Source organism: Mustelus asterias, chromosome 21 (assembly GCF_964213995.1).
Source record: "Mustelus asterias chromosome 21, sMusAst1.hap1.1, whole genome shotgun sequence".
Lineage (NCBI taxonomy): Eukaryota > Metazoa > Chordata > Chondrichthyes > Carcharhiniformes > Triakidae > Mustelus > Mustelus asterias.
In genome coordinates, this window is record NC_135821.1 from 5857239 (window position 1) to 5877409 (window position 20171).

At 48.7% G+C, this 20171-nt stretch overlaps 1 protein-coding gene across 2 annotated transcripts in view; it reads right to left on the reverse strand.

Moving 5' to 3' along the window:
- The window catches only part of LOC144509055 (chaperone Ric-8A-like), a 46399-nt gene extending 26632 nt beyond the window's left edge, over positions 1-19767 (reverse strand). Inside the window, exons 1-2 of one of the 2 annotated variants that reach the window (XM_078237353.1) lie at positions 19514-19767; positions 6390-6437 (exon numbers count right to left, since the gene is read on the reverse strand). In XM_078237353.1, the coding sequence (XP_078093479.1) occupies positions 6390-6437; positions 19514-19597 (132 nt within the window). In that variant the 5' untranslated portion in view covers positions 19598-19767. The remainder of the gene's footprint in view (positions 1-6389; positions 6438-19513) is intronic. The other variant, XM_078237352.1, reaches the window with a different exon arrangement.
- Positions 19768-20171: the final 404 nt, after the last annotated feature.

Consider the following 20171-nt stretch of genomic DNA (forward strand, 5'->3'; position numbering starts at 1 on the left):
CCCCACATATTTACTCTGCCAACCCCCCTGACATGAAGGGGCAATTTAGCACGGCCAATCCACCTAACCTGCACATCTTTGGACACTAAGGGGCAATTTAGCATGGCCAATCCAACTAACCCGCACATCTTTGGACACTAAGGGGCAATTTAGCATGGCCAATCCAACTAACCTGCACATCTTTGGACACTAAGGGGCAATTTAGCATGGCCAATCCACCTAACCCGCACATCTTTGGACACTAAGGGGCAATTTAGCATGGCCAATCCAACTAACCCGCACATCTTTGGACACTAAGGGGCAATTTAGCATGGCCAATCCAACTAACCTGCACATCTTTGGACACTAAGGGGCAATTTAGCATGGCCAATCCACCTAACCCGCACATCTTTGGACACTAAGGGGCAATTTAGCATGGCCAATCCAACTAACCCGCACATCTTTGGACACTAAGGGGCAATTTAGCATGGCCAATCCACCTAACCTGCACATCTTTGGACACTAAGGGGCAATTTAGCCTGGCCAATCCACCTAACCCGCACATCTTTGGACACTAAGGGGCAATTTAGCATGGCCAATCCAACTAACCCGCACATCTTTGGACACCAAGGGGCAATTTAGCATGGCCAATCCAACTAACCCGCACATCTTTGGACACTAAGGGACAACTTAGCAAGGCCAATCCATCTAATATGCACATCTTTGGACTGTGGGAGGAAACCGGAGCACCCGGAGGAAACACACACAGACACGGGGAGAACGTGCAGACTCCGCACAGACAGTGACCCAAGCCGGGAATCGAACCCGGGTCCTTGACTCTGTGAGGCAGCAGTGCTAACCACTGTGCCGCCATGTGATGGAGCCTCGACCATCACCAGACAGCAGACTACGAGGTACATGGAAAAAATGGACTTCCTGAGTGAACACTATCTCTCCGCCACCACTCTCCTCTCTTGGCCAATATCCCAACCAACCATTCCTGGTAAAAACATTGTGGTAGAACATCACCAACAATGTACCAGCCCCCAAATCCACCCCCCCCCCCCCAACCCCGGCCACCCTCTCATCATCGGACATCCGACATGGTCAACCTCGTAGCATCCTGCCTTCCAATCAGAAACCAGATTCTTTATTACCTGATTGGATGAATGCTAGTTGACAGTAAAGCAAGCTGTCCAATGCTTTTAGCTAATAAACCAATGTATCTGAACAGTTAAAAATAAACCACACCATTGTTCCAGTGACTTTTCTGCCAGGTTTTCACTCACATATCTTAGAATCGTAGAATCCCGACAGTGCAGAAGGAGGCCATTTGGCCCATCGAGTCTGCACTGACAACAATCCCACCCAGGCCGTAAGACCATAAGACATAGGAGCAGAATTAGGCCACTCGGCCCATTGAGTCTGCTCCGCCATTCAATCATGGCTGATATTTTTCTCATCCCCATTCTCCTGCTTTTTCCCCATAACCCCTGATCCCTTTATTGATCAAAAACCTATCCCCCAAAACCCCACGAATTTACCCTGCTAATCCCCTAAGGGATAATTTAGCACGGCCAATCAACCTAACCTGCACATCTTTGGAGTGTGGGTGGAAAACAGATCACTCGGAGGAAACCCACGCAGACACGGGGAGAACGTGCAAACTCCACACAGGCAGTCACCTGAGGTTGGAATTGAACCCGGGTCCCTGGCGCTGTGAGGCAGCAGTGCCAGCCACTGTGCCACCGTGCCGCCCATAAAAATTAATCTTGGAGATTAATTCCTAAAGACGTCAAGAAAGGGAACTCTTTGTAGAATTGAGACAACCTCCCCAGACAATTCCATTGGAGAGACTGCAGGCCCAAGGCCTCCAGGCCCTACGTTCAAACCAACACTGGTGATGGCCCCATGACCTTACCTCCCCTTTAGCACGGTCAGTGTATAGGCTGGGCATTATCCAGGGAGAGTGATGAGAAAATAGTGAGATTTCTTAGGCCGACACACAAAACATTCCTTAATCTGGGAAAAGGAAATTACTTATTCAGTTTGATCTGTTGTTTATGAGTCTTTCTGAAGTCACATACATAGGAACATAGGAATTAGGAGCAGAAGTCGGCAAATCCAGTCCTTCGAGCCTGCTCCGCCATTCAATCAGATCATGGCTGATCTCTCCCTGGTCTCCAATCCACCTCCCCACCTGTTCCCCATATCCCCTTATCCCCTTTTTATTAGAAATATATCCATCTCCTTCTTGAAACCATTCAATGATTCAGACTCCACCGCGCGATAGGGCAGCGAGTTCCACAAATTCACCACCCTCTGCGAGAAGTAGTTCCTCCTCATCTCAGTGTTAAATCTACCGCCTCTCAACCTATACCTGCGACCTCTTGTTCCAGATTGCCCCACAAGGGGAAACATTTGGTCTACATTTACTTTATCAATCCCTTTTAGTATTTTATATCCCTCGATCAGATCCCCTCTCATCCTTCTAAACTCCAGCGAGTACAAACCCAAACTGATTAATCTCTCCTCAACCCTTTCATCCCCGGAATCAATCTGATGAACCTCCTCTGAACTGCCTCCAATGCCACCGCATCCTTCCTCAAATAAGGAGACCAAAACTGGACACAATACTCCAGTTGTGGTCTCACCAACACCCTATACAATTGCAACAACACTTCTCTACTTTTATACTCCAGTCGCTTTACGATAAATACCAACATCTCATTTGCCTTTTTTATTACAGGCTGCACCTGCATACCGACTTTCTGTGGTTCATGAACAAAGACACCCAGATCCCTCTGCCTGGACGCATTTTGAATCTGCTTTCCATTTAGATAATAATTTGCCTTTCTCTATTTTCTGCCAAAATGGATGACCTCACACATATCCGCATTAAACTCCATCTGCCACATTTTGGCCCATTCTCCGAGCCTATCTATATCCGTCTGTCACTCATATCACTCTCCTGCCCTCTCACCATTTTTTGAACTTGAAGAAACATCTTAATCAAGTTCAGAAGGATTGGGCCAGTATTATTTCCCCGTCTTACTGGTGTTCCATTTTAAAAGTATACAAGACCAGTTCAGACCAGTATTCCTATTTCCCCATTTTATTACAAAGAATAAGAACAAAGAAGAGTACCGCACAGGAACAGGCCCTTCGGCCCTCCAAGCCTGTGCCGATCACATTGTCCTATCTAGACCAACCGCCTGTATCCCTCGATACCCCGTCTGTTCCTGTGTCTATCCAGATAAGTCTTAAATGTCACTAATGTATCTGCCTCAATCACCTCACTTGGCAGTGCATTCCAGGCCCCCACCACCCTCCGTGTAAAAAACTTCCCCCGCACATCTCCACTGAACCTTTCCTCCCTTATCTTGAACTTGTGCCCCCTTGTAATTGTCAATTCTGCTCCAACAGCTTCCAACTGTTCACCCTATCTATACCCCTCATAATTTTATAAGCTTCTATCCGGTCGCCTCTCAGCCTCCGTCTTTCCAGGGAGAACAATCCCAGTTTAGTCAATCTCTCCTCATAGCTAATACCCTCCATACCAGGCAACATCCTGGTAAACCTTTTATGTACTCCCTCCAAAGCCTCCATGTCCTTCTGATAGTGCGGTGACCAGAATTGGACACAGTATTCCAAATGTGGCCTAACCAGCGTTTTATATGACTGTAATATAATTTGCCAACTTTTATACTCAGTGCCCTGTTCGATGAAGGCAAGCGTGCCGTATGCTTTCTACACCACCTTTACCACCTGTGCTGCCACTTTTAAGGATCTGTGGGCCTGTACTCCCAGATCTCTGTGTGTGTCTGTGCTCCTGATGGTTCTGCCATTTATTTTATAGCTCCCACCTGAATTGGATCGACCAAAATGCATCACCTCGCATTTGTCCGGATAAAATTCAGTTTGCCATTTTTCCGCCCAATTTTCCAGCCTATCTATATCCTGGTGTATTCTCTGACAATGTTCAGTTTTCTATTCCTTCTGCGAATGGCACAGAGACTGTGGAACAACAGGGAGACAATGCAGACACTACGACAACGGATGAATGAACACCGCTCGACAATCACCAGGCAGGAGTGTTCCCTTCCAGTCGGGGAACACTTCAGCAGTCACGGGCATTCAGCCTCTGATCTTCGGGTAAGCGTTCTCCAAGGCGGCCTTCACGACCCACGACAGCGCAGAGTCGCTGAGCAGAGACTGATAGCCAAGTTCCGCACACGTGAGGACGGCCTCAACCGGGATCTTGGGTTCATGTCACACTATCTGTAACCCCCACGACTTGCCTGGGCTTGCAAAACCTCACTAACTGTCCTGGCTGGAGACAATACACATCTCTTTAACCTGTGCTTAACCCTCTCTCCACTCACATTGTCTGTACCTTTAAGACTTAATTACCTGTAAAGACTCGCATTCCAATCATTACCTTGTAAATTGAGTTTGTGTCTGGATATAACCTGTTTGTGAACACAAGTCCTCACCTGATGAAGGAGCCTGAGACTCCGAAAGCTAGTGCCAAATAAACCTGTTGGACTTTAACCTGGTGTTGTGAGACTTCTTACTGAACAACAGGGGAGCAAAGGGAATGGATGTGTTTAAGGGAAACGTGAGGGAGAAAGGAATAGAAGGATAAGGCGACGAGGTGAGATGAAGCGGGGGTGGGAGGGAATTTATGTGGAGCAAGAACACCAACATGGATCAGATGGACCAAATGGCTGTGTGCAATTTGTGACGATACTGTGCCTTTAAGAAATGTATTTGAGTCATGTTTCTTGTGCGGGATTTACTTAACAGTCTGTTCTAACACCGGTGCTACTTCATCTCTTTCCAGCAGCCTCTGTTGTTACTGCAGCAGCATGATTGGTCCTAATTGCTACAATGTTAGTTTTAATCGAGAATAATCTGTTGTTTTAGCATTTTCCCCAGGGGTTTTGCAGAGTAGGGCTTGATTAGGTTGATTTACAGAAAAGAAATCAGGTGACTGGGTGGAGCTAGGCTTACACAGAGAAATCAAGCTCAGTTTACTGCTTGGGATCTTTAGAGAGAGGTCGCTTTCTCTCTCTGGGATTTACATAAGAACAAGGAGCGGGAATAGGCCATATGGTCTCTCCAGCCTGCTCCGCCATTCAATGAGATGATGGACTCAGCTCCACTTACCCGCCCACTGACCATAATCCTCAATACTGTTCAAAAATGTATCTATCCTTGCCTTAAAAAGATTCAATGGTGTAGCCTCAACTGCTTCACTGGGCAAGGAATTCCACAGATTCACAACCTTTTGAAACTAGAATCTACCAGGAAATGAGTCTTTTTCTCTGAGATTCTGCTGTTTGGGGTGGATCTTTCTCTGGTGGCTGCTGAATGGGAGTCAGAGGGCAGGTGTCATTCTGTATCTGTCTAACGGGGCTAAAAGCCTGGAAACATAGCACTGACGTGAGCATATCTGTTTTGTGCTAATTCTGAAGAGGGATTTATATCTATGAGAAAACTGCTTACATTGGAACTATAGAGATAGCTAGCAGTTAAGAATTATACCTTATCATGTTTACATATTTTAATTGGTAAAAGTTATGCTAATTCTTTTTGTTATATTCTAACTGTGTTGTTAAAAGTAAAGTTTCTTTTGATAAAAGCTTCCTAGAGGGTCAATCGAATCATACCTGGATCAAAACACCTTAAGCTCACCCTAATGCCAAAATCAAAAAAGTAGGGGTCTAGGCTAACTTCATAACATATCTTGGGAGTTTCTGATCTGCTCCCTAAGAAATTGAAGAAAATTTGACCTAAGGAATAGGTTCCTGTGTGATGCAGCACCTGCACTGCTGCAGGTGTTATCTTGTGGATAAGATAATGAGCTTAAAGTTTTAAAGTTTATTTATTAGCGCGTAGGCTTCCATTAACGCTGCAATGAAGTTACTGTGAAAATCCCCTAGTCGCCAAACTCCGGAGCCTGTTCGGGTACACTGAGTGAGAATTTAGCACGGCCAATGCACCCTAGCCAGCACGTCTTTGGATTGTGGGAGGAAACCGGAGCACCCGGAGGAAACCCACCCAGACACGGGGAGAACGTACAGACTCCACACAGGCAGTGATCCAAGCCGGGAATCGAACCCGGGTCCCTGACGCTGTGAGGCAGCAGTGCTAACCACTGTGCCACCGTGCCGCCAACACCGCAATGAAGTTACTGCGAAAATCCCCTGGTCGCCACATCCCGGCGCCTGTTCGGGTAACACTGAGGGAGAATTTAGCACGGTCAATGCGCCTAATCTGCACGTCTTTCGGACTGTGGGAGGAAACCGGAGCACCCGGAGGAAACACAACTTATCTGACAGAATAACGAATATTACTGCCGTACGGACATTGTTGGGCGGCCAATCGTTTTGCATTGCACTCACTTTTCGCCTCTCCCTCTCCTCTTCATTGAAGAAGAAACATTGGGCATACTGAGGAAAAAACACAAAATGATTTGTTACAGGGACTAGGATGCCAGCAAATGGAACAACATTCTCAGTTCATAACTTGCTCTCATTTTCACAGGTGAATCAAGCAAAAAATCTATTTCTTCCATGCCTTCCACTTCTATCATGTAGATATTTTAACTTGAGTCATTTTAGATAGGGCAACTTTCTCAAGGCCCAAACCAAGATATAGAATCATAGAATCTCTACAGTGCAGAAGCAGGCTATTAAGTATAGTTAAGAAAGCTCACCAACACTTCTGCTTTCTCAGGAGGCTAAGGAAATTTGGCATGTCCACTATGACTCTCACCAATTTTATAGATGCACCATAAGGGCGGCACAGTGGTTAGCGCTGCTGCTTCACAGCTCCGGGACCTGGGTTCGATTCCTGGCTTGGGTCACTGTCTGTGTGGAATTTGCACGTTCTCCTCGTGTCTGCGTGGGTTTCCTCCGGGTGCTCCGGTTTCCTCCCACAGTCCAAAGATGTGCGGGTTAGGCTGATTGGCCATGCTAAATTGACCCTAGTGTCCTGGGATGTGTAGGTTAGAGGGATTAATGGGTAAATATGTAGGGATATGGGGGTAGGGCCTGGGTGGGATTGTGGTCGGTGCAGACTCGATGGGCCAAATGGCCTCTCTCTGTGTTGTAGGGTTTCTAAGATTCTAAGATAGAAAGCCTCCTTTCTGGTTGTATCAGAGCTTGGTATGGCTCCTGCTCTGCCCAAGACCGCAAGAAACTACAAAGGGTTGTGAATGTAGCCCAGTCCATCACGCAAACCAGCCTCACATCCACTGACTCTGTCGACACTTCCCACTGCCTCGGCAGAGCAGCCAGCATAATCAAGGACCCCACGCACCCCAGACATTCTCTCTTCCACCTTCTTCCGTCGGGGAAAAGATACAAAAGTCTGAGGTCACGTACCAACCGACTCAAGAACAGCTTCTTCCCTGCTGCTGTCAGACTTTTGAATGGACCTACCTCGCATTAAGTTGCTCTTTTTCTGCACCCTAACTATGATTGTAACACGACATTCTGCACTCTCTCCTTTCCTTCTCCCCTACGTACTCTATGAATGGTATGCTTTGTCTGTATAGCGTGCAAGAAACAATACTGTATCCCAATACATGTGACAATAATAAATCAAATCAAATCATTTTTGCAGATGAATCAAAAAATCTATTTCTCCCATGCCTCTATTTCTATCCTGTAGACATTTTGAAATGAGTCATTTTAGATAGGGCAACTTTCTCAAGGTCAAACCAAGATATAGAATCATGGAATGTCTACAGTGGAGCAGGAGACGATTTGGCCCATCGAATCTGCACTGACACTCCAAAAGAGCATCTCACTCAGACCCTATCCCCATAACCCCACATATTTACCTTGCTAATCCCCCTAAGCTATACATCTTGGGACATGTAAGGGGCAATTTAGCACGGCCAATCCATCTAACCTGCACCTCTATGGAAGAAGCAGTTATATGGTTGTACTGTCAGAAGCCCAGCAGCCAATTTGTGCACAGCAAGATCCCACAAACAGCAATGCAATAGTGAATAGAACATCTTCTTTCATTGACGTTGATTAAGGGATAAATATTGACCAGGGCCCTTGGGAGAACTCTTCTTCGGAATAGTGTTATCCAATCCCCTAGAGGGCAAATGGAAGTTCTGCTTAAAGACTGCATCGCAGGCAGTGCTGCACTCCCTCGGACAGCACTGGACCCCCAGCCTAGAACTGTGTGATTTACAGATTGAAACAGCAGGTCCAATCATACTTACAACTCATTTTCCAGTCATGAATTTTAAAAATTAACTTGCGATTGGGAAGACCACCGACTGCAAATTCCCCCCAAGTCACTCGCCATCCTGATTTGGAAATATATCGGTCGCTCCTTCACTGTCGCTGGGTCAAAATCCTGGAACTCCCTCCCTAACAGCACTGTGGGTGTACCTACACCTCATGGACTGCAGTGATTCGAGAAGGCAGCTCACCAGCACCTTCTCGAGGACAGTTAGGGATGGGCAATAAATGCTGGGCCCAGCCAGTGACGCCCACATCCCATAAAAGAATTTTAAAAACTGAAACGTAAAGTTAATTTTCACCAATGGGAGATCGGAAATGGTGGGAATTGGGAATTAAAGACAATTCCAATAATCCCTTCACTGTAACCAAACACCTCTCGCTGTAACCAAACTCCCCTCGCTGTAATCACACTCCCCTCGCTGTAATCACACTCCCCTCGCTGTAATCACACTCCCCTCGCTGTAATCACACTCCCCTCGCTGTAATCACACTCGTAATTCGAGAGCAGTGGATAACCAGGGAATTTGAGGATCTGATTAAAATGAAAAGGGAGGCGTACGTTAAGTCCAGGCAACTGAAAACAGATGGAGCTCTGGAGGAATACAGAGAGAGTAGGAAAGAACTCAAACGGGGAGTTAGAAGGGCAAAAAGAGGTCACGAGATGTTCTTGGCAGGCAGGATTAAGGAGAATCCTAAGGCATTCTATTCATACGTTAGGAACAAAAGAGTTGTCAGGGAGAAAATCGGACCTCTCAGGGACAAAGGAGGGGAATTATGCTTAGAACCCAAGGGAATAGGGGAGATCCTAAATGAATACTTTGCATCGGTATTCACGAAGGAGAGGGGCGTGTTAACCGGGAGTGTCTCGGAGGGAGGTGTTGACCCGTTAGAGAAAATCTCCATTACAAGAGAGGAAGTGTTAGGTTTTTTAGGGAACATTAAAACTGACAAAGCCCCAGGGCCTGATGGCATCTATCCTCGACTGCTCAGGGAGACGAGAGATGAAATTGCTGGGCCTCTGACGGAAATCTTTGTCGCTTCTTTGGACACGGGTGAGGTCCCTGAGGATTGGAGGATAGCGAATGTGGTCCCGTTGTTTAAGAAGGGTAGCAGGGATAACCCAGGAAATTATAGGCCGGTGAGCTTGACGTCCGTGGTAGGGAAGTTGTTGGAGAGGATTCTTAGAGACAGGATGTATGTGCATTTAGAACGGAACAATCTCATTAGTGACAGACAGCATGGTTTTGTAAGAGGGAGGTCGTGCCTTACAAATTTGGTGGAGTTTTTTGAGGAAGTGACAAAAACGGTTGATGAAGGAAGGGCCGTGGATGTCGTCTATATGGATTTCAGTAAGGCATTTGACAAAGTCCCACATGGCAGGTTGGTTAAGAAGGTTAAGGCTCATGGGATACAAGGAGAAGTGGCTAGATGGGTGGAGAACTGGCTTGGCCATAGGTAGTGGTCGAAGGGTCTTTTTCCGGCTGGAGGTCTGTGACCAGTGGTGTTCCGCAGGGCTCTGTACTGGGACCTCTGCTATTTGTGATATATATAAATGATTTGGAAGAAGGTGTAACTGGTGTAATCAGCAAGTTTGCAGATGACACGAAGATGGCTGGACTTGCGGATAGCGAAGAGCATTGTCGGGCAATACAACAGCATATAAATAGGCTGGAAAACTGGGCGGAGAGGTGGCAGATGGAGTTTAATCCGGATAAATGCGAAGTGATGCATTTTGGAAGAAATAATGTAGGGAGGAGTTATACAATAAATGGCAGAGTCATCAGGAGTATAGAAACACAGAGGGACCTAGGTGTGCAAGTCCACAAATCCTTGAAGGTGGCAACACAGGTGGAGAAGGTGGTGAAGAAGGCATATGGTATGCTTGCCTTTATAGGACGGGGTATAGAGTATAAAAGCTGGAGTCTGATGATGCAGCTGTATAGAACGCTGGTTAGGCCACATTTGGAGTACTGCGTCCAGTTCTGGTCGCCGCACTACCAGAAGGACGTGGAGGTGTTAGAGAGGGTGCAGAGAAGGTTTACCAGGATGTTGCCTGGTATGGAGGGTCTTAGCTATGAGGAGAGATTGGGTAAACTGGGGTTGTTCTCCTTGGAAAGACGGAGAATGAGGGGAGATCTAATAGAGGTGTACAAGATTATGAAGGGTATAGATAGGGTGAACAGTGGGAAGCTTTTTCCCAGGTCGGAGGTGACGATCACGAGGGGTCACGGGCTCAAGCTGAGAGGGGCGAAGTATAACTCAGACATCAGAGGGACGTTTTTTACACAGAGGGTGGTGGGGGCCTGGAATGCGCTGCCAAGTAGGGTGGTGGAGGCAGGCACACTGACATCGTTTAAGACTTACCTGGATAGTCACATGAGCAGCCTGGGAATGGAGGGATACAAACGATTGGTCTAGTTGGACCAAGGAGCGGCACAGGCTTGGAGGGCCGAAGGGCCTGTTTCCTGTGCTGTACTGTTCTTTGTAATCACACTCCCCCCGCTGTAATCACGCTCCCCTCGCTGTAATCACGCTCCCCCCCCCTGTAATCACGCTCCCCTCGCTGTAATCACGCTCCTCCCGCTGTAATCACGCTCCCCTCGCTGTAATCACACTCCCCTCGCTGTAATCACACTCCCCTCGCTGTAATCACACTCCCCCCGCTGTAATCACACTCCCCCCGCTGTAATCACACTCCCCCCGCTGTAATCACACTCCCCCCGCTGTAATCACACTCCCCTCGCTGTAATCACACTCCCCTCGCTGTAATCACACTCCCCTCGCTGTAATCACACTCCCCTCGCTGTAATCACACTCCCCTCGCTGTAATCACACTCCCCTCGCTGTAATCACACTCCCCTCGCTGTAATCACACTCCCCTCGCTGTAATCACACTCCCCTCGCTGTAATCACACTCCCCTCGCTGTAATCACACTCCCCCCCGCTGTAATCACACTCCCCTCGCTGTAATCACACTCCCCCCGCTGTAATCACACTCCCCTCGCTGTAATCACACTCCTCCCCCCTGTAACCCCCACTTCCTCCAACTGCAACCCCCATCCTCTCACTGCAACCCCCACAGTAATCACCATCCCATCCGACCCACCCCATTACAACCCACACTTCCCTCCCGAGACAGCTGAATACTGGACAGTATTAGGTTGCAGACAGAAGCCATTTGGCCCATCAAGCTTGCACTGATTCTCCCTGACAGAGTACCTTACCCCCAGGCCTGCTCCCCCACTCTATCCCCATAACCCTACCTATTTACCATGGCCAATCCACCTAACCTACACATCTTTGGACACTAAGGGGCCATTTAGCATGGCCCATCGAGTCTGATGGCTGCAATCCCACCCAGGCCCTATTCCCTTAACCCCATGTATTTACCCTAGGGTAGTCCCCCTGACACTATGGGGCAATTTAGCACGGCCAATCCACCTAACCTGTCTATCTTTGGACTGTGGGAGGAAACTGGAGCACCCAGAGGCAACACCGCAGACACGGGGAGAATGTGCAGACTGCACACAGACAGTGACCCAAGGCCGGAATCGAACACGGGACTCTGGCGCTGTGAGGCAGCAGTGCTAACCACTGCGCTGTTCTTGAGAGTGGGCATATCATCTGCGCCCTTTCAGACTGTCCATCATCTAAACTAACACCATCTGCTTAACGCTAACCAGATTACAATTCATAGTGAAATCTAATTACCTGGGTTAACGTGTTCTGGCTAATGGAAAGTGAAAGACTTACTCATTATCCAGAACGAGTGATACCAAGTGAATAATGTCTGTCAATCTCAGGTTTAAGATGGACATTTAACAGATTGCTGTTTGCAGGAGAGAGTTCCAACCATCCGGCGCCCTTTGTGTGTAGCTGAGTTTCCAAATTCCATTCCTGAATTCTTCTATTAATAATCTGAAACTCCCCAACCAGCAGGAATATTTATCCAATCCTTTCCCCTTAATATCTGGAAAATTTTGATTAACTTAATCTTCTACGTTCCAAGATATTTAACCCTGGTTTGCATAAACTCCTCATAATTTAACTTTTGCATAAACTCCTCATAACTTATCATTCGAATCATATAATCCCTACAGTGCAGAAGGAAGCCATTTGGCCCATCGAGTCTGCACCGACTCTCCGAAAGAGCATCCCACCCAGGTCCTCTCCCTGCCCCATCTCCATAACCCCAATTTAACATGGCCAATTCACCTAGCCTGCATATCTTTGGACACTAAGGGACAATCTAGCATGACCAATCCACCTAACCTGCACATCTTTGGAGTGTGGGAGGATGCAAGAACATCCGGAGGAAACCCACGCAGACACGGGGAGAACATGCAAACGCCACACAGACAATCACCCAAGGCCATGCTAAATTGTCCCTTAGTGTCCAAAGCTGTGCGGGTTAGATGCATTTAGCTTGGCCAATCGACCCAAACTGCACACCTTTGGACTCGAAGGGGCAATTTATCATGGCCAATCCACCTAACAATTAGTCATTCTAAATTGCCCCTGAGTATTCAAGGTATATAGGTTAGGGTGGATTGGCCATGCTAAATTGCCCCTTAGTGTCGCAAGATGTGCATGTTAGGTGGATTGGCCATGCTAAACCCACCTACAAATCTTGGACATTAAGGGACAATTTAGCACGGCCAATCCACCTAACCTGCATATCTTTGGACACTAAGGGGCAATTTAGCATGGCTAATCCACCTGACCTGCATATCTTTGGACACCAAGGGGCAATTTAGCATGGCCAATCCACCCAAACTGCATATCTTTGGACACTAAGGGACAATCTAGCATGGCCAATCCACCTAACCCGCACATCTTTGGAGTGTGGGAGGAAACCGGAGCACCCGGAGGAAACCCACGCAGACATGGGGAGAACGTGCAAACACCACACAGACAGTCACCCAAGGCTATGCTGGATTGTCCCTTAGTGTCCAAAGCTGTGCGGGTTAGGTGGATTACCCATGCTAAATTGCCCCTTAGCGTCCAAAGATGTACAGGTTATGGGATTAATGGGGTAAATATGTGGGGTTACGGGGATAGGGTCTGGGTAAGACACTCTGTTGGAGAGTCGGTGCAGACTAAAGGGCCGAATGGCCTCCTTCTGCCCTGTTGGGATTCTATGATTCTGTCAAGTCAAGGGATATGGAGCTTGGGTGGGAAAGTAGAGTTAAGGGAAAAGATCAGTTGCGACCTTACAGAATGGGAGAGCAGCTTGATGGGCCGACTGGCCTGCTCCCTTGCCTATTTCTTATGTTGTTGTAAGAGAGACATGGAGGAGGCACCAAAAAGCACCGGACACATGTGGAGGGCCCATTGCCATAGTAACACTTACTGGGTGAGGGGCGTGAGCTATCTAGCTTAAAGGTCATGGCTACCGACCTACCATTGGTGGAAGGGATGCCAGTCCGTCCTATGGGCTCCTTCCCAAGAGTGATGGCTGACCTTTGAACTGATTCTGAGTGCCTCCTGTTTGGCGAAGGTGCGGGCAGGAGGAGGGTAAGGAGGGTGAAGCCACGGATGGAGGTTGGGTGCGTTGGTGGGAGAGGGAGGGCAGACAGTGCGCGTGGGGGAGGAGGGAGTGAATAAATTGGACTGAATCAAGTAGATCTTCCTCATCCCTCCCCTTTGAGAATTCAATACGTCCCCAGCCTCAACAAAGAGCAAGGAAGCTCGGCCAGATAATTATCTACAAACCCCATGCCCAGGTGTGTTGCCTGGAGCACTCTCAGACCTAATTGGAGGAACTGAGCTTGGGTCTAGAGTAGATGAAGATCCGGTGTTGAGGGAGCGAGTCTTGGCCTCCAGGTTCCACTTCCCAAAGCAATGGAGCCTTGGAGATCCAACTGTTTAAGAAAGGAAGGAGATAAACTGGGGAACGATAGACCTGCTAGGCTGACATCAGTCGTGTGGACAATGTTAGAATCCACAATAAACGACACTTAGAAAATGATGGTAGGATTGGGCAGTGTCAACATGGAGTTACGAATGGGAGATCATGCTTAACAAACCTGTCTGGAGTTTTCAGGCACAATAGATATGGGGGAACAAGTAGATGTGGTATATATAAATTTTCAGAACACTTTCAATAAGATCCCACCCTATTAGCAAACAGAATAAGAGCACATGGGATTGGTGGTAATATCATGCGGCACGGTGGCCCAGTGGTTAGCACTGCTGCCTCACAGCGCCAAGGACTCGGGTTCGATTCCCAGCTTGGGTCACTGGAGTTTGCACGTTCTCCCTGTGTGGGTTTCCTCCGGGTGCTCCGGTTTCCTCCCAAAGTCCGAAAGACGTGCTGGTTAGGTTGCATTGGCTGTGCTAAATTCTCCCTCAGTGTACCCGAACAGGCGCCGGAGTGTGGTGACTAGGGGATTTTCACAGTAGCTTCATTGCAGGTTAATGTAAATCTACTTGTGACACTAATAAACTTTAAACTTGGATTGAGAGCTGGTTAACAGACAGAAAATAGAGTAGGAATAAATGGGTCGTAGAGTCATGCAGTGTAGAAAAGGCCCTTTGGCCCAGCGAGTCTGCATTCTCAGGTTGGCGGGCTGTGACAGATGGGATATTGCAATGATCCGTGCTTGGGCCCCAGATATTCACAATTTATATCAATTATTTGGATGTGGGGATCAAATGTAACATTTCCAAACTTGTAGATCACACAAGCCCCATGCTAGTCATGAGGAGGATGCAAAAACACTTCGAGGGCAAACGATTGGCAGATCGAATACAACTCGGAGAATTGTGAGTATTGCTTAATTAGTGAGAAGCTGGAAAAAGTTGACTTTCGAAAGGACCCAGGTGACCTTGTTCAAGAGTCAGTGAAAGCAGGTACAACAAGCAATTAGAGAAACAAATGGAATGTTGGCTTTGATAGCAAGGGGATTCGAGCATCTGCAATGATATGGAGCCTTGGTGAGGCTGCGCCTGGAGTATTGTGTGCTGTTTTGGTCTCCTTACCAATGGAAAGATACACTTGCCACAGAGGGAGTGCATCCAAGGTTCGCCAATCTAATTCCTGGGACAGAGGGATTGTCCTGTGAGGAAAGATTAAAAACACTGGGCCTTTACTCTCCGGAGTTTAGTCTGGTGAACTGGTGCGATAACAATAATCTCTCATTCAATGTCAACAAAACAAAGGAGATGGTCATCGATTTCAGGTAGCACAGTGGAGAACCCTGTCTACATCAATGGGGACAAAGTAGAAATAGGGGTGGCACAGTGGTTCGCACTGCTGCCTCACAGCGCCAGGGACCCGGCTTCGATTCCGGCCTCGGTCACTGTCTGTTGTGGAGTTTGGAATCTCCGGAATTCTCCACCCCAAAGGAGGCTGGAGCATTAGAAGTATTTAAAGTGGAGGTGGATAAATATTTGATAGGTCGAGGAATAGAGGGCGACCGGGAAATGGCACAGAGAAGGAGCTGAGGCCGGCATAGATCAGCCATGATGGTATTGAATGAGGGGACAGGCTTGAAGGGCCGAATGGCCTATCCTGCTTCTATTTCTAGTGAAACAGCAGGCAAAGTTCAAATCCTGGTTCTCATGAACATGTCCCGGTTAAATGTTACCCATGATTACCTTGTGTCACTCCCAGATCAGGCAATAATCATTGAATCCCTACAGTGCAGAAGGAGGCCATTCAGCCCATCGGGTCTGCACCAACTCTCCGAAAGAGCATCTTACCCAGGCCCTATCCCCGTAACCCCACATATTTACCCCACTAATCCCCCTGACCTGCGCATCTTGGGGCTCTAAGGGGCAATTTAGCATGGCCAATCCCCCTAACCTACACATCTTGGGACTCTAAGGGGCAATTTAGCATGGCCAATCCACCTAACCTGCAATCTTTGGACTGTGGGAGGAAACCGGAGCACCCGGAGGAAACCCGCGCAGACACGGGGAGAACGTACAAACTCCACACAGACAGTGACCCAAGCCAGGAATCGAACCCGGGTCCCTGGCGCTGTGAGGCAGCAGCGCTAACCACTGTGCTACCGTGCCACCCTCTGATTTTGGAATTAGCCAAGTCAAGGTACTACATCTAGCCCTTTGTACAACTTCTGGTCAATGGGATTTAAACAGAGGGTTTAAACAGTAGGAAATAAGATTGGATCAGGTTACTTAAGACTTCCCGGGGGAATTAGAAGAAATCGGGATGGGGGGAGTGGAGACTTATACGGTCTACGGACCTTCATTTGGATATTTAGAACACAAGAATTAAGATGAGGTCAAGCCCATTCCACCACTCAATAAGATCATGAAAATGGCCTCACCCCCATCCTCCTGCCTGTCCCCCTTAATCCCTGACCCCTTGTCGATCACAAATCAAACTCAGCCTTGAATATGGCCCGAACCTCACCGCTTCAAGGCTTAAAGTTTATTTATTAGTGTCACAAGTAGGCTTACATTAACACTGCAATGAAGTTACTGTGAAAATCCCCTAGTCGTCACACTCCGGCGCCTGTTCGGGTACACTGAGGGAGAATTTAGCTCGGCCAATGCACCCTAACCAGCACGTCTTTCAGACTGTGGGAGGAAACCGGAGCATCCGGAGGAAACCTGACACAGGGAGAACGTGCAAATTCTGCACAGACAGTGACCCAAGCCGGGAATCGAACCCGGCTCCCTGGCGCTGTGAGGCAGCAGTGCTAACCACTGTGCCGCCGTTTTTAAAATGTCCAACTGCCCAGTTTTATACATTGCGTAAATGAACTGATGGCAGTTTGATTCAGTTGGTATCGTAGAATGTCACCTCCTGTGGCATTGCTCGTGTTGCAGTTCCCGTTGGAGGTTTAATTGGGTCAGGGGGTTTGGGCTGTTGTGAAGAGCTTTCAGGGGTCAGTCATAAGGGCATCTGTCTGTTAGCCTTTCTGTGCATTGAACCTCTGACCTCACCCCCCCACCCCACCCCACACACCGGTTAGCGCTGCTGCCTCACAGCACCAGGGACCCGGGTTCAATTCTGACCTCAGGTGACTGTGTGGAGTTTGCACATTCTCCCCCGTGTCTGTGTGGGTTTCCTCCGGGTGCTCCGGTTTCCTCCCACAGTCCGAAAGTTGTCCGGGTTAGGTCGATTGGCCGTGCTAAATTGACCCTTAGTGTCAGGGGGATTATCAGGGTAAATATGTGGGGTTACGGGGAATAGGGCCTGGGTGGGATTGTTCTGGCTCGATGGGCTGAATGGCCTCTTTCTGCGCTGTCGGGATTCTATGAACACCATCACTCTGTAACAGTGAGCTTTGCTCACTTGTTAACCCTCGGGTTCGCCCCCATCACCCAGTCCCACCTTACCACCTGTCTGTTAGCCTTGCTGTGCATTGAACCTCTGACCGCCGCTCCCCCCACAGAGCGTTATGTCAATCCAATTAGACCTGCTAAACCCCACTGTGGATCCTTGCGAATATATTCCCGGCCAGCAAATCCACAGAGAGAGAGATGCCAGTCTGGCCCAGCTGGGGTTGCTTGACAGGTTTACATTCACAAAATATTAAAAATCCGGATTAGTGTTGGAGAGCTAAAAATGAAGGAAGCGGCTTCCTGTACATTGCAGCAAGAGGCAAAATGAGAGAGAAGGAAAATGTTGCCTCTCTGCTGCTGGGTGTATTTACATTAGCGATCTCCAAAAATAGGTCATTGCGTGGCAGTCCCAGCTGTGTACCCAGAGAGGACACAAGCGTCTGAGCCACCATCAGAGGATTGGTTAATGTTTGGACTGAATTCGTGCCCGTTGCAATGATCTGTTTTCCGTGGAGGGTCTTTGCCATGTGACTGTACCACTGCACCAACCAGATGCATGGGCTCTGACGGACCCCTCTTAATGCTGTGATGCTTAAGCCTGTTGTGTGGAGCAGTTACCAGCTGTGTTAGAGACGGAAGCTCACTCTCTCTCTTCCTCTCGCTGTCTCTCTGTCTCTCTCCCTCTCCCTCTCCTTCTCTCTCCCTCTCCCTTGCTCTCTCTGTCTCTCACTGTCTCTCTCTTTTTCTCTCTCTCCCTGTCTCTTTCTCTCTCTGTCTCTTGCTCTCTCTCCCGCTCTGTCCCTCTCTCTGTCTCTCTCTCTCCTCCTCTGTCTCTCTCTCTCCCTCTCACTGTCTCTCTCTCTCCCTCTCACTGTCTCTCTCTCTCCCTCTCACTGTCTCTCTCTCTCCCTCTCACTGTCTCTCTCTCTCCCTCTCACTGTCTCTCTCTCTCCCTCTCACTGTCTCTCTCTCTCCCTCTCACTGTCTCTCTCTCTCCCTCTCACTGTCTCTCTCTCTCCCTCTCACTGTCTCTCTCTCTCCCTCTCACTGTCTCTCTCTCTCCGTCTCTCTCTCTCTCTCTCCGTCTCTCTCTCTCTCCGTCTCTCTCTCTCTCCGTCTCTCTCTCTCTCCGTCTCTCTCTCACTCTGTCTCTCTCTCTCCGTCTCTCTCTCACTGTCTCTCTCTCCGTCTCTCTCTCTCCGTCTCTCTCTCTCCGTCTCTCTCTCACTCTGTCTCTCTCTCTCCGTCTCTCTCTCACTCTGTCTCTCTCCGTCTCTGTCTCTCTCCGTCTCTCTCTCTCTCCGTCTCTCTCTCTCTCTGTCTCTCTCCGTCTCTCTCTCTCTGTCTCTCTCCGTCTCTCTCTCTCTCTCTCCCTCTGTCTCTCTCTCTCTCTCTCCCTCTGTCTCTCTCTCTCTCCCTCTGTCTCTCTCTCTCTCCCTCTGTCTCTCTCTCTCTCCCTCTGTCTCTCTCTCTCCCTCTCTCTTGCTCCCCTGCTCTCTCTCTGTCTCTCTCCCTCTCTCTTGCTCTCTCTCCCGCTCTGTCCCTCTCTCTGTCTCTCTCCCTCTCTCTTGCTCTCTCTCCCGCTCTGTCCCTCTCTCTGTCTCTCTCTCTCTCTTGCTCCCCTGCTCTCTCTCTGTCTCTCTCCCTCTCTCTTGCTCTCTCTCCCGCTCTGTCCCTCTCTCTGTCTCTCTCCCTCTCTCTTGCTCTCTCTCCCGCTCTGTCCCTCTCTCTGTCTCTCTCTCTCTCTTGCTCCCCTGCTCTCTCTCTGTCTCTCTCCCTCTCTCTTGCTCTCTCTCCCGCTCTGTCCCTCTCTCTGTCTCTCTCCCTCTCTCTTGCTCTCTCTCCCGCTCTGTCCCTCTCTCTGTCTCTCTCTCTCTCTTGCTCCCCTGCTCTCTGTCTCTCTCTCTCTCCCGCTCTCTCTCTCTCTCGCTCCCCTGCTCTCTCTCTCTGTCTCTCTCTCTCTCTCGTTCTCTCTCTCTCCGACACACAATCCTCACCTCCGTGTTGAATTCCAGCAATGCTTTCTGTATCACTTCCTGGTCACCGGTCTGCAGGATGTTGGTTAATGTTTCCAGCTCCATCTTCACCGTCGAAGCAGACACAGAGCTTAGTGCACTCGCTCCCGGCACCCCCACCCCACAACCCCCCAATCACCCCCCCCAGAATTCCTGATCCTTGGATTAGGGAGGTCCTGTTGGGAGGAAAGTGCAGCAAAATCCTCGCTCTCCCTCTCTCTGTCTCTCTGTGGAGTGCACTGACATCACAGAAATGGGAGGGGAAGTAACATCTTATCTGTGACAGCAATGACTCTCACTCACATGGTCCCGTCTGTGTGAGTGCATCTCTGTGTGTATGTTTGTGTGTACATGTGAGTGTGTGTGTGTTTCTGTGTGTGTGAGTAACACACTCACACACACACACTCACACACACACACACTCTCACACACACACACTCGCACGCACTCACACACACACACACACACTCTCACACGTACACATACTCACACACACTCACACGCTCACACACTCACTCACACACACTCACACTCTCACTCACACACTCACTCACACACACACTCACGCACACTCACGCACACACTCACGCACACACTCACACACACACACACTCACACACACACACACACTCACACACAC